Source organism: Rattus norvegicus, chromosome 6, assembly GCF_036323735.1.
Source record: "Rattus norvegicus strain BN/NHsdMcwi chromosome 6, GRCr8, whole genome shotgun sequence".
NCBI classification, from domain to species: domain Eukaryota; kingdom Metazoa; phylum Chordata; class Mammalia; order Rodentia; family Muridae; genus Rattus; species Rattus norvegicus.
Window position 1 is genome coordinate 46,873,924 of NC_086024.1, and position 13,563 is coordinate 46,887,486.

Consider the following 13,563-nt stretch of genomic DNA (forward strand, 5'->3'; position numbering starts at 1 on the left):
CAACCCCAAGATCACCTTCTTTTTTTTTTTTTTTTTTTTTTCATATTTCATGGTATCTTTTCTCTCTTAGGTAGATGAGCATCTGTGATTTCTTTTTTTTTTTTTTTTATTAACTTGAGTATTTCTTATATACATTTCGAGTGTTATTCCCTTTTCCGGTTTCCGGGCAAACATCCCCCTAATCCCTCCCCCTCCCCTTCTTTATGGGTGTTCCCCTCCCCATCCTCCCCCCATTGCCGCCCTTCCCCCAACAATCACGTTCACTGGGGGTTCAGTCTTAGCGGGACCAAGGGCTTCCCCTTCCACTGGTGCTCTTACTAGAATATTCATTGCTACCTATGAGGTTGGAGTCCAGGGTCAGTCCATGTATAGTCCTTAGGTAGTGGCTTAGTCCCTGGAAGCTCTGGTTGCTTGGCATTGTTGTACATATGGGGTCTCGAGCCCCTTCAAGCTCTTCCAGTTCTTTCTCTGATTCCTTCAACGGGGGACCTATTCTCAGTTCAGTGGTTTGCTGCTGGCATTCGCCTCTGTATTTGCTGTGTCTCTCAGGAGCGATCTACATCCGGCTCCTATCGGCCTGCACTTCTTTGCTTCATCTATCTTGTCTAATTGGATGGCTGTATATGTGTGGGCTACATGTGGGGCAGGCTCTGAATGGGTGTTCCTTCTGTGTCTGTTTTAATCTTTGCCTCTCTATTCCCTGCCAAGGGTATTCTTATTCCCCTTCTAAAGAAGGAGTGAAGCATTCACATTTTGGTCATCCTTCTTGAGTTTCGTGTGTTCTGGGCATCTAGGGTAATTCAAGTGTTTGAGCTAATAGCCACTTATCAATGAGTGCATACCATGTGTGTTTTTCTGTGATTGGGTTACCTCACTTAGGATCACCTTCTTAAAGAGGTCCTTCTGACCACCTGCTCAAAAGAGCCATCTTGCCCCCTTTCTAGAAACCTTTGGATGCCCCTGCATTGCTGTTTTTCTGGACAACACTTTTCTCTGTCCACCATAATTGTTGTTTATGGCTTAGTAGAGTGTAAATTACTGGAGAGGTGAGACACCGGTCATTGTCATTTCCCCAGGCCTAGGGGAGTGGCACAGAAAGTGAGGTGGGTCTCTGTAGAATAAGTAGGCTTGGCTATAGTGTCTGCTGGAGGGCACCTGGAGGGTGGGTGGGGGTAAAGTGCTACCTTATCCAAGCAGTTTGGAATTTTCCCTCTGATTGTTTGACCTTTTATTTTTAAAAATAGCTTGTGTTCGCTACATAAAAATTTACATCTCTTTTAAAAATCTCATTCCACCCTAACGATAACCCTAATTAGATTGAATACATGAAGGGAATCAGTTATAGTTTATTTTGAATGGCCATTGTTTTGTTACTCGTTTTTAACAGTTTCACTGTGTTTCTGAATAAGCAGCATCCGTCTGTTCTGGATCTGTTGATGGAGTGGAGTACTCAGAGCGGAAGGAGAAGGGGCTCCTGAAGATGACTGTGCCCAGGACACTTGCCCTCTGCTATCTGTCCTTGCTCTGGCAGAGAGAAACAATTACACTTTCAGACCTTTTGAGGTAAGCTGAACTTACTTCCTGATTATCTGTGTGAATTTAGGAACATCTTCTAGATATTTTTAATTTTATAAGAAAGCATAAAAGCTTGGGTAGTCATTGAACAAGTCTGTAAATGTTTCTCTGTTTCTGCGTCCTTCCAGGTAAAACGGGTCTGTCATAGTAATGGCACCTTAGGGCTGTAACTGCTTCCACCACTGGCACTGTGTGAGCACCTGAGCAATGAGTGCAGCATCATTAGTGCCCTGGCAAGTCAGCATGGAGTCTCACAGTCACTGCTGTCATCATCGGCACTTGTCCTTCTATTAAATAGACTGCTCCTCATAAATGATGATAGTGCCTTTGATTTTGGCACATTAAGCAAATAAGAAAGCTGGTCTCAGGTGTGAGCAGCTGCACATAGACCTCTCGCGATTCAGTGAACTTTGCTCAGTTGAACCTTGCCTTGCTTTGTACCCTCAGTAGATGACATCATCTTCTCCCAAGACTAATTATTATCTCTGTGCTGATGACTCCCCACTCTATATCACCAGCCCAGGCTTGTCTGCCGAGGGCCAGACCCATATATTCATCTGTATAGCTGCCCATGGTCATGACTACTTGATGCCTTTAGTGTTAAAACCATGTGACTAAAAATTGCCTCACCATCTGCCTCCTTGATCCTGCTCTCCTCCAGTGTTCTTAGCACATGCTATGGACCCTGGTGGTGGCAGGAAACGGAGGGTTTCTCCTGGACTCTCCTCACTCTACATATGCAGCCCGTCATTGTACTGTAGCCCTTTTTTTTTTTTTTTTTTGGTTCTTTTTTTCGGAGCTGGGGACCGAACCCAGGGCCTTGCGCTTCCTAGGTAAGCGCTCTACCACTGAGCTAAATCCCCAGCCCCGTACTGTAGCCCTTACATTTCCAACCCAGCTCTGTAACTCATCTTCCCTCCCTGCCTTACGTCACCTCACCCTGATTGATTGCTTACCGATCTCTCACTTGCACTCTGTCTGCAGGCTGTCATTCCTTTTCATCTCCCTGCTGATAACCAGAGGGTCTTTCAGAAAGATCCCTAATCAGAGGACGTAATCGTGTCCTCAGAGCTGGCCAGTCATCCCAGGGCAGTTGTAAGTGGGCAACAGAACTGCCCTAGAAATTTAACAAATGAGAGAAGTTCTTCTCAGGGAAAACACTGTGTGGGTGGAGTAAACAGTCCCAGTCTTCAGCCTCCCTTGCTCACCCTCCTCCCCACACAGGGAATTGAAAAATGCCTTCAAGATTAGATCCAGCAGTCGCCCACCATGCTCCTTGGCTACACAGGCTGAGTCCCTTGGGCAGTAGGAGAAGAGGCTGACACCACTGCTCCTCTGTGCTCTGTTTTAACCCCAGAAGGAGCTCCAAGTCAGATTCTCAACTGTCTCCTCTTGACCAGCAGCCCCAGCATTGACCGGGGACTGCAGGACTCAGACCCTGGGGTAGGGCCTGCTTATCTCTGCTGAGTTGCCCTCCAGGTTCTCCAGAGCAGTCTGAGCTACTGCTAGAAGCTGAAGAGCATTGCTCTGCAGGGAGCCATGGCTAGTTTGGCTGGAATCTATACTCATCCATTCATCCCCTCCTTCCTTCTTCTTTTTTCTTTTTTCTTTTCTTTCCTCTCCTTTTTTTCTTTCTTTTCTTTCTTTCTTTCTTTTTTTTTTTTTTAAGACAGGATCGCTCTCCTCACTCTGGCCTCTACTCAAAGATCTGCCTGACTCTGCCTCCAGTGCTGGGATTAAAGATGTGCACTACCACACCCAGCCCTACATATTTTGTAGTTGATGGTGAACTGTGTCCTTATTTATCTTCAGAGCAGCATCCATAGGCTTTAGGATTAATTCTTCTTATCCCTTCACATTTACTATAATGGACCCTCCCCTGCTGGCAGCAACAACAGACAGTAACAGCAGCCAACATTGCTTGGACAAGTCCTTGTTGAGCAGCTGCTGTACTCGTGTAAGTGCTCCAGAGTGCAGAGCCTTGAGAGGCAGTTGGGAGCCTGTGAGCCGTGTCCACTTTCACACTGACCATGGATAAAGGAGAAGGTGATGGGCCACGCACGTCAGAGCAGAACTAGGGTGCGGGGCGGAGCCTGACTGCGCAAAAAGGCGTCCATCCGAGCTGCTCTTGGAGTGAAGGAGCAGCCAGCCCGACCCGCGCTATCCCAGCATTCCAGGGGGCGGGCACCTAACCAGGACAGGGCTCTGGAGGAAGAGACTGACGGGAGGGGAGGACTGAGAATGAGCAGCACAGAGGTGAGCTTGGTAAGCCACGCCAGGATCAGGGAACTTTTCCCCTTTAAAGATTTCTGACACTTTCATATGCATGTATAATAAATCTTAGTTGTTTTCACCTCCAGGCCTCTCATTCCTATATAACTTAAAAATATTGACATATAATTTCCATATGATAAAGTTCCAACCATTAAGAATATGCAGTCCCGGGGTTGGGGATTTAGCTCAGTGGTAGAGCGCTTGCCTAGCAAGTGCAAGGCCCTGTGTTTGGTCCCCAGCTCCGAAAAAAAGAAAAGGAAAAAAAAAAAAAAAAAGAATATGCAGTCCCTTAGGGCTGAGATATGGCTCAGAGAGTTAGAAGCACTTCCTGCTCTTTCAGAGAATCTGAGCTCAGTTCCCAGCAAGCCCATGGTATCTCAGAACTGACTGAGTCCAGTTCCAGGGGACTGGTACTCTCTTCTAGACCCCACAAGCACTAGGTACACATGTATTACATACATAGATGTGCAGGCAAACACTCATATGCATAAAATAAATACATCCTTAGAAAGATGCACAATTTGCACTAGGTGTGATGGTGCAAGCCTTTAACCCTCTGCATTCAGGAGACAGAGAGGCAGGCAGAAGTGTGACGTGTGTTCCAGGGCAACAGTGCGACCGTCTCACATAACAAAACAAAACAGGAAGTAAAATGTGATTCAGTGGTTTCTCAGAATACCACAAAAATATTCACTGTCACTTTGATTCACTTCCAGGACATATTTTATTACCTTAAAAATGCCCCGTGCCCATTAGGACTTTGAGTTTTAAGTCCTATAGTAAGTGGTGGGGAGACTGTAGCCGGAGCGACCATCTGATCTTAAAGGGTCACCCAGGTAGCTCTGTGGAGTGGTATTCTGTACAGGGAAGGGAGACAGGTCTTTTCCTATACCATAGGCAAGAGGCGGCTGCTTGGATGAAGCTGTAGTAAGGGAAATGGAAAGGATAAACAGACCAGGACTGTTCCGCAGAGCACACAGCTCTAATATGTGGTGTTGCTTTGATGGTCTACAGCCAAGAGCTGGCTTGTTAAAGTCTAATGTGTCTCAAATCAAAGCTTCCAAATACTGTGTAAAATTATGAGCAGAGAGTATTTCCCAGAGATGGTGCTGAGACCTTTGTTGGGCAGGAGAGGGGCGAGGGATGCTTTTTTCTTGTGTCAGTTCCTTTTCAACAACTTCCTGGCTTGATCCAGAGAGGCTGCTGATAATACCCACTAAAGGAATAGTGTGTTAGAATTTTGATTGAGCTGCCATCCATTGTAGGGGTGAAAGGTTTTCAAAAAGAAATTTCAAATTCAAAAGTAAGCCAACATTGAGAAGTGGTTAGAACAGGGCTGAAAACTGTCATTGTTAAACCCCACATACCTCCAGACCTGCTCTGGGTGCAGCTCTGCTTCCCTGAGTCTCAGTCCTCTTTCTTGCCTCTGCTTCAGCACCACTGAATGAGCCTCTCTGGCAGCCCATGTGGGCACGATCCTTCTTTCCTGTCTGCCTGACCTGGTAGGGTGAGGGTGGGCCAACCCTTCATCTCTTGTCACTCTCTCTTCTAGCACTGGACCTGCTTTGAGCATGTATTAGTACATTTATTAAATATGTATAGTATGTGTGTGCACATATCAAGGAGTAAATAAATGATGCACATGTTAGCGTTTGGAAGTCTAGCTGTTTGGAATTGATAGGTATGTATTATATCATGTATATAATAATGTTAAACCAATTTTGTAGTTTACTATGCATAGATACCTTATGTAACCTAAAGCAACTAATGAAAACCCAGCGGGAGAGGCTTTCACCTATGTTACCTCAAATATTTTTTTTTTCAGAGAGGCCTTACATATGGCATGAATTTAATACAAAAATAGATAGACATTGTGGAAGTCTCCACATTTTCCTCATAATTCCATAAAAAACCCAGACACTCATTGCAAGATTTCGTCAAAGAAAGGAAGGGGACAGAGTCTGTTATTACTTATGTTTCCTTGGTTTCTTCGTTTGTCCTTTTTTCTTTTGTCCTTTCTTCTTTTTCACGAGAACTGCCTTTTCTCCAATAAATGCATTCTTAGAATGGAATTTTCCTTCTTTAGAAGTAAAATTAAGTCTTTGCTTAGATTTACTGACATCTTTCTTCAAGCTTGGATTTGAATTCTGTTGCTTTAGTTTTTCTTTATTAACAGAACCCATGACTCTCAGTTTTCTTCCCATTAGCTCAGAATTATTTAACTTCAAAGCAAGATGAACAGCATCTGTGTTCTCAAAGAGCACGTAGCCAAACCCTCTGCCGACTCCTGTGAGTGGGTTTCTCACGGTCCTCACTGCCACAATGCTCCCACAGTCCAGAGTGTTCCTCCAAAGCAGACTCTTCCACTTTGTAAGGGAGATTTCCCACAAAAACTGATCTCTTGTCCCTAGAGGCAGTTTCAGATGCCAGATCAACGCAATACGAAATCCTTCTGCAGTCTGGGCCCCATTTCTTGACAGTGCTTTTGCAGCAGCGCTCTCCTCCTTAAACACTACATATGCATTGATGCTTTTCTGGTCAGGAGGAAATTTACGTTTTATTGCAGCCAACTTCTTGGATAGCGTCCCCTCTGCTGGCATCACAGAATGAAATCGTGTGGATTCTACTTGTCCATATTCTTTAAAAAACGACTTCAGCTTCTTCTTATTACACGTGACAGGCAAATTACCAACAAACACAGTTCTCTCATTTTTTAACTGCTCCTCTTCGGGGTTGAGTGGGACTTTTGTTCTTTTGTCCCCATCCTCATTGAGGCTGAGGGCAACATCCAGGGCTTCTCCATCAGCTGCTTTACCACGAGACTGAGACCTTCTCCGTGCCTGCCCTTGGTCCTGATGAATCTCTTCTAAATCAGCATTCGATAGCGCACTTTCCCTGTTTGCTAGCCTCTTGTCTGCATCGAAGAGTTTCTTCACTTTCACTTTTCTTGCAGGTTCTTGCAAAACTGGCTTTTTTTTTTCATATTTATCAGGTGGAATTTTAATTCAAAGGAGGTAGCTGTTCAAACAACATCATCGTCATCATCATTATTTTGAGAGAGGATATCACTGTGAAATTGCAGCTGGTTTTGAACTTGCTATATACACCAGGCTGACCTCATACTCACAGTTATCTATCTGCCTTTTCTTTTTTTTTTTTTTTTTTTTTTTTTTGGTGAGTCAATGAGTTTATTTGAGTCACTTACAGGAGCACAAATGACTCACGGGTAGCCCACATCACCAAAAATTTTCATCCAGGCACGGGTACAATTCAGGAAAGGGGGACCACTAGAACCCCACTCCAGCTCATCTGCCTATACAATGTACTCTGCCTAGACTCCATACATCTGTGCAGTAATTTCTAGAGCCTCAGGTGAGTGTCTTCTGACCCTTCCCATGTTCTTGAACGGAGTGTTAACAGGCCCATCTCTGTTTCCATAGACATGGCATCACCAGCTATTCTGTGGTTCATCAAAACCAATCCCCTTAATGATGTCAAAGGCCATGCTACACTGGAAAGAAATAGGAAACATCTTTTCTCTGGTGGACTGAAAATAGAATTCTTGCAGGCTCAGTGGTTTTACCAGTCATTTCCAGGCACTTAGCTGGGCAGTAGCACGTGAAACTGGGTGGCAGCCCTCCTTACTGCATCTGTGGTGAACTTAAAAACGTGATTAAATCATATCATTTCAATAAGTGGTAGAAGTGAGCACAAACACAGATGACTGGTAGGGGCTGACTGTTCGGTGTAGATAGGAATCCCACGGATATTTGTCAACCAGGAAGAGAAATATGATGTCTTTATTCCACCGGAGGGTCCCCTGAGGCCCGTCAGAAGAACATCGATTCTCTGCCTTTTCAGTTCCATCGTTCTAATAACTGGTCAATAGCCCAGGACCTACAACCGGTTGATCAGAGTGTCTTCCTGAACTCACGGCCGATATCCTCCTTACTCTCCATTAGCTCCTGTTGTGATTTCCTGCCTTTTCTTGATTAAAGGGCATGTGCCCTCCCACTTGGTTTCCAAGAAAGTTTTATAAGATCCAAGAAGTTTCTCTTATCAACCCAACTGGGACACACTGTTGCGTCCTTGTATCTTCTTTTTCTTTGCCTTTTATCCCCCTTATGTCTAAGGTCTACTCTGGAGGTATTCTTTTATGGTGAACTCTTCCTGACAGGTCCTGCCTCAGAGAACCCAGGAAAGGTGAGCATAGCCCACTCTGTACCCTGTCACTCCAAAAAAGGAATAAAGATTTACAAAACTGGCCTTTTAACGTGGGCCACACTTTCTTCTTCATCATCGAGTTTTCTTTTTTTAGATGTTTCCTGGGGCACAGGCACAAACACAGGGGGAGCTGATGTCTCCGGGGTGCTGAAGAGAGCTGCCAGCTGCCCTGTCCCTCCTCCAGGAGGATGTGTGCTGGCCACAAGCTGTTGGCAACCTGTCCCACCTGGTGGTTGGTGGCTGCATTCAGAGCTCTGTCTCCGTTCCTTCTTTCTCTTTTGTCCCTCCCCTCCCAAAGCCATGCTTAAAAACTCTACCTTGAATATTTAATCCTCAAGTTTCAATATACTAAAAGAGGAATCACATTTTAATTTTAAAGTTAAGTTTAGGTCAACACTTCCCTTTCTAGGAAGCTGGTGACAGTGGAGGCCGAGGCAGTGTATTCTCAGTGCTTATTCCCACCTGGCTTTCTTATTGTTTGGGAATTTACACAGGAGACCCTGTCCTGCATTCTCTCTTCTGTTTCTTTCTCTGCTTTGTTTTCTTAGCATGTTGTCATTTATTGACTGGCTGCCCACATCTTCTAGCTAGAATACAAGGTCTGTGGGAGCAGGAATTTTACCTGTTTGGTTCACTCTTGCTTCCTCACTAGTGCTCACGGTACCATAGCCTAACCTTTATTTTACTTGATGAATGGGGTATAAATACATGTTTTAGTCCATTTTTAACATTTGGAGTTTTCTTAAGACTCAACATTTGACTAAAATGTTTGATCTCTTATTGTATACAAGGTATTGGGATGAAAACCTTAATAGTTGGTCCATCAGCAAGCATGCACTGGGCTAGGTCCTGAAGGCAGAAGGGAGACAAAGAAATAGGGACCAAGGAAGAGCTTCCTGAAGAAGGGACTCACAGGGTGAGCAGGAGATAGTCATGTGATGGGAGCTGGAGATGGAAGGAAGGCTGTGGGAGCCTGGTAGTGAACTGGCAGATCCATGCTCCTCAGACACAATGCATTGATTAGAGTTAAACAGTCTGTAGACAGGCAGCTGACTGGTCTTCATGGGTTCTGGGGACAGTAGCTTTTGAAATATGTGGGAGGTACAATCCACTGAGTGTATTCTTCCTTTGTGAAGGGGCTAGATTTTCAGAAAGAGTTGACTCAGAGCAAGTGTATAGCTCTCATTGAGATGTCTTTCTGAAAAATGCAGGTTTGTTGAAGAGGACCGTATTCCATACATAAATGCTTTTAAGGTTTTTCCAGAGGAGATGAAAGTATATGGTCGTGACAAAGGCATCTTTGCTGTCGAGGTAAGTTAAGATTCTTTTGTGTATTATTATAGTTCTTTCTACATTCTCTCGCGCAGTATCTGATTTTTCAGTTTTCAAACACATCTAAAGTCTAGTTTCCATAGTTGTAATTTAATGATGGGTAGATGTATTCTTTTTTTTTTTTTTAATTTGCTCATGTGATGGCTCTGAAAAAGATGTGGTTCTGTCCCTGCTTCACACAAAATGGTCTTTAGGAGGAGCTGGCTTAAGTTTTCTACTTGTGTTAATTCCTCTCCTTTCTGAGACAGGGTCTCACTGTATCACCCAAGCTGGCCTTGAACTCATTATCCCTCCACCCCAGCCTGCTAAGTGCTGAGATTACAGGCAGGTATCTTATGCCTAGCCTCCTTTATCTTACGTTAGACCTGTTTCCTAGTGGAAATGCTTCTGTCCTTCAACAGTGCATCTTTATTACTATTAGAGTACTCAAAAGTTTCCCCTTGTTCTTCGTTAGATGGTTGTAGGTATGCTAAATATTAAGATTAAATATTTTCTTCCATTTTCCACTTAAATGATTGTACTAGGCTTGCGTGGCCTCTGTGGCAATGGCACTGTTTGCAGCTTAAGAGATATTTGTGGAATGCATGCCTGTGGTTTCTAGTAATGCTTGTGGCAACTTAATAAAGACAGTGTGCTTTATAAGATGTGGAATTAAGTCTAAAACATTGTAACTTTTCTACAGCCTTATATAATAGGCAAATCATTAGACCTAGGTCTGGACGGTATCTCCCATATCAGAAGTCTTCTGTGCCATGATAGTTTCTCAGTCTTGTAGAAAAAGACAGCTAAAGAAGCTCCAGATCTTTTCTTTCAAAAGCCACTATCGGACAGCAATGTACAAAAACTCCCAAGAACGTGGGTCTTGAGTAAAATTAACCAAAGTGAACAGTGCATTGAGAAATATTACTTATGAAAAACAAAAACATACAACAGCAATGGAAAACTCTCCATAACTTTGGGTGAAAACACTGAGTCAGGAACACTTACTTGAGGTTGCTCCTACCTGTCACCCGGCCTTGACCCAGCGGGTAGGATGGTGCTGCTAGAATGCTGCTGCTGTTCCTGTTAGCGTCATTGCTGGAGAGAAGCAGGGCCAGGTGAGATAGGAAAGTCCATAGGGGATGTTCAGGAAAGCCCACATCCTACGGACCTGAGACTGACTATCGATGGGTCAAGCAGAAGAACTGTAGTTACTAAGAGGACAGCTCGGAATCTGAGCAAATGTCCTAATGATGTCACTGTAGGTGGCGAGACATTGGCATCAGTCAAGAAGTTGATGTCTTTTTTTTTTTCCATCTTTATTAACTTGAGTATTTCTTATTTACATTTCGATTGTTATTCCCTTTCCCAGTTTCCGGGCCAACATCCCCCTAGTCCCTCCCCCTCCCCTTCTCTATGGGTGTTCCCCCTCCCCACCCTCCCCCCATTATCGCCCTCCCCTCAACAATCACGTTCACTGGGGGTTCAGTCTTAGCAGGACGAAGTTGATGTCTTATACCAAAAGTTAAGGCACATACTGTCCCATCTACTTGTCTGTCTGTCTATCTGTCATCCATCTGTCATCTATCCATTCATTTGTCTGGTTTACTTTGATTGTTCAATCTTTCAAAGGTAGGTAGATTCCTTTCTTTGGAAATAGAATTTAAGGCAAAATAAATAAAAAACATTTAGGACCAAATAATTGTAAGAATTTTTTTTCCTCAGTTAATTCTCTTAGAAAATACTTCCTTTGTTCTGAGGTAGGTTACATCAGTAATCATTATTTGGTAGTACATAATGCAGAGGACCTCCCACCCACTTTGGTCTCACATTTCAGAAAATCCTTTCTAATCAAATGCCCTGTGATGTAAAAGTATGCTGGCTTGTCGGTGTTGATAACATACTGACATAATGTTGGAGAAGTCTCAGGATTTTACCTCTCTCTGAATTAATCGGGAACTGACTGCAGTTTGTTGCCAATCAGGGTGTAGCAGGACTAGAGTGTGCCAACTCCTCCAACCCACTGTTCTAATTACCTGCAGCCAGTCACAGCACAGAAATATTAGATGAGAAATTCAAATGTTAACTCAAAAATTTTGAGAAATGTAATGGAACATCGTGTGTCTTGAGTTTTGAGTGATTTGATGGCTGTCCTGTGTACTGCTGCCAGGGTGTGAGTCATCCCTGTGCAGCCCGAATGCCTGGCATGTGACCTGCCCACTCATCACTTGGCAGCCATTCCTTATCAGACTGACTATCCAGGATCAGTCACAGTGTCTAGATTCAGTAAGCACTAGTGAACTCAACAGTGACCATAAGATACTGGCATGGTGATGTCAGCAATTCAGAGGTGTCTAGGAGCAGTGGTTAGGCCACCCCCATTTACATCACTAAAAAGTATTTACTATTTGAATTACGTATGAGGGATAGGGTATGCGCATATGAGTGATTCTCTCTGAGGAGTTCAGAGGCCTAGGATCCCCTGGAACTGCAGTTACAGGTGACTGTGAACTATCCTTGTGGGTTCTGGGAATCAAACCCAGGTCCCCTGGAATGACAGCTCTTACACTGCGCCTGCCATCTTCAGCCCTGCCGCCTTGGTTACTTGTGTTGCTGTTTGTTGCGGTTATTAGCACTAATCTCTTATTGTGCTAACTTTTGAATTCAACCATAGATGTGTGTGTGTGTATATAGAAGAAGAGAAGCTCGGGGGCTTTGAAAAGAGCAATTTGATGTCAGAGGATTAGGAGCATTCCCTGGCAAGCCACTAGAGCGCCTGAGTAGTTTGTGAACTTCTCTTACTTCTTTAATGTGTGAGGACATGCATGTGGGAGTGCGTGGGTGTGAGCATGTACATGTGCATGAGTGCATGGACACTTGCTGTTTGTCTTCTTTCCTACAAATACTGGTATGTCAGTGGTGATGGGAAGGATGTCATATTGTGTTGTATAATTTGTTTGCTAGCAAAAATAATTCCAAAAAAGAAAGTGTTTCATTTGTTCTTTGATAAGTAAAATTACAAACTTAAAAATTGTTCAAAATAAGATAAACTCATTTATATATCCCCTTAGCCATATTGCCTTACTATTTACAAGTAAAGTTTTGGTCTCCATTTTTAAAAAAAAAATTTTTTTTAATTGCATGTATGTGTCTGTGTGTGAGTATATGCACATGAGTGTAAGTTGGCCTCCATGTTTTAATAGATTCACTCTGAGTGGCTTTTATTAATGTGGATTATCTTTGGATAGTACTAATAGTAGGATGAAAATTTACTGTTACCCCAAAAATCACACTTGAGCTAGTGAGACTGCATATTGGGTAGAGGAGCCTTTTGCCAAGTCTGACAACCTGGGTTCGATCCCTAAAACCCACAGGATATGAGGAGATAACCAGTCCTTCAAGTTGTCCTCTGACTATACATGCTCTTGCACATACACACACACAATAAATAAATAAGTAAACACAAAAATCACACTTATGATCTAGAATCCTTTAATACCTTACTTTCATTTCTGCAATTGTAGCCACATTTATTCTTATTTTCTGTCGTGGTTGTTGAAGACACTGAGCTTGTTCTGTTTTTGTGAGGTACTAATTTGTAGCCTTGAGCCAGATGAATGTATATGACTAGAAAGACAAATAATAAGCAGGCCATGTCATGTGACCAACATCTCAGGTCATTAAATCCTCAAAGCTTCCTGCACCAAGTTGAGATACTGTGAGAGATTTGTCTAACATGTGATGCTCCTTGGCTCTATGTCTACACCTTAAAGTCCAACCAAATTTGTGAGCAGCAGTCCCTAAAATCCTTGGTGAGCAGAAAGCACGCTTTGAGGTGGGGTTAGTCCAAGGGCAGCTATCTCTCCTCTTTAGTTGCCATTTTCCATCATGGCAGGCAAGGTTGTGTTCCACATGTGTGTGCATGTGTGATGGTGAGTATCCACAGAAGAGAAGCAGAGAGCATCTGCAGCTCTCACTCGACGTGGAGAAAGCAAAAGGAAATCATACTAGTAGACATTATGTTTCAGACAGCCCTGGTTTGAAATCTTTATAGTTGATTCTTCATGCCAAGCCCATGAAGTAGGTTTCATGTGTTGTTATTGTCTGTGGCTATGGTTAGATAACTGGCCTGGCAATCTTACTCTGTAGGCTGGCCAAGGCAGCCATAGTTTGGAGGGA

The 13,563-nt window shown here is 43.5% G+C and overlaps 1 protein-coding gene and 1 pseudogene across 7 annotated transcripts in view; one reads left to right on the forward strand and one right to left on the reverse strand.

Annotated features, from left to right (window-relative positions):
• Taf1b (TATA-box binding protein associated factor, RNA polymerase I subunit B) overlaps positions 1 to 13,563 on the forward strand; it is a 77,639-nt gene that overhangs the window by 28,353 nt on the left and 35,723 nt on the right. For 4 of the 7 annotated variants that reach the window (XM_039112970.2, XM_063262520.1, XM_039112967.2 and 1 more), the window contains 2 exons: positions 1,410 to 1,563; positions 9,285 to 9,384. In XM_039112970.2, the coding sequence (XP_038968898.1) occupies positions 1,410 to 1,563; positions 9,285 to 9,384 (254 nt within the window). The remainder of the gene's footprint in view (positions 1 to 1,409; positions 1,564 to 9,284; positions 9,385 to 13,563) is intronic. The other 3 variants (XM_063262521.1, XM_006239995.5, NM_001191107.1) reach the window with 1 other exon arrangement.
• On the reverse strand, positions 5,777 to 8,375 carry Rbm34-ps1 (RNA binding motif protein 34, pseudogene 1; annotated as a pseudogene).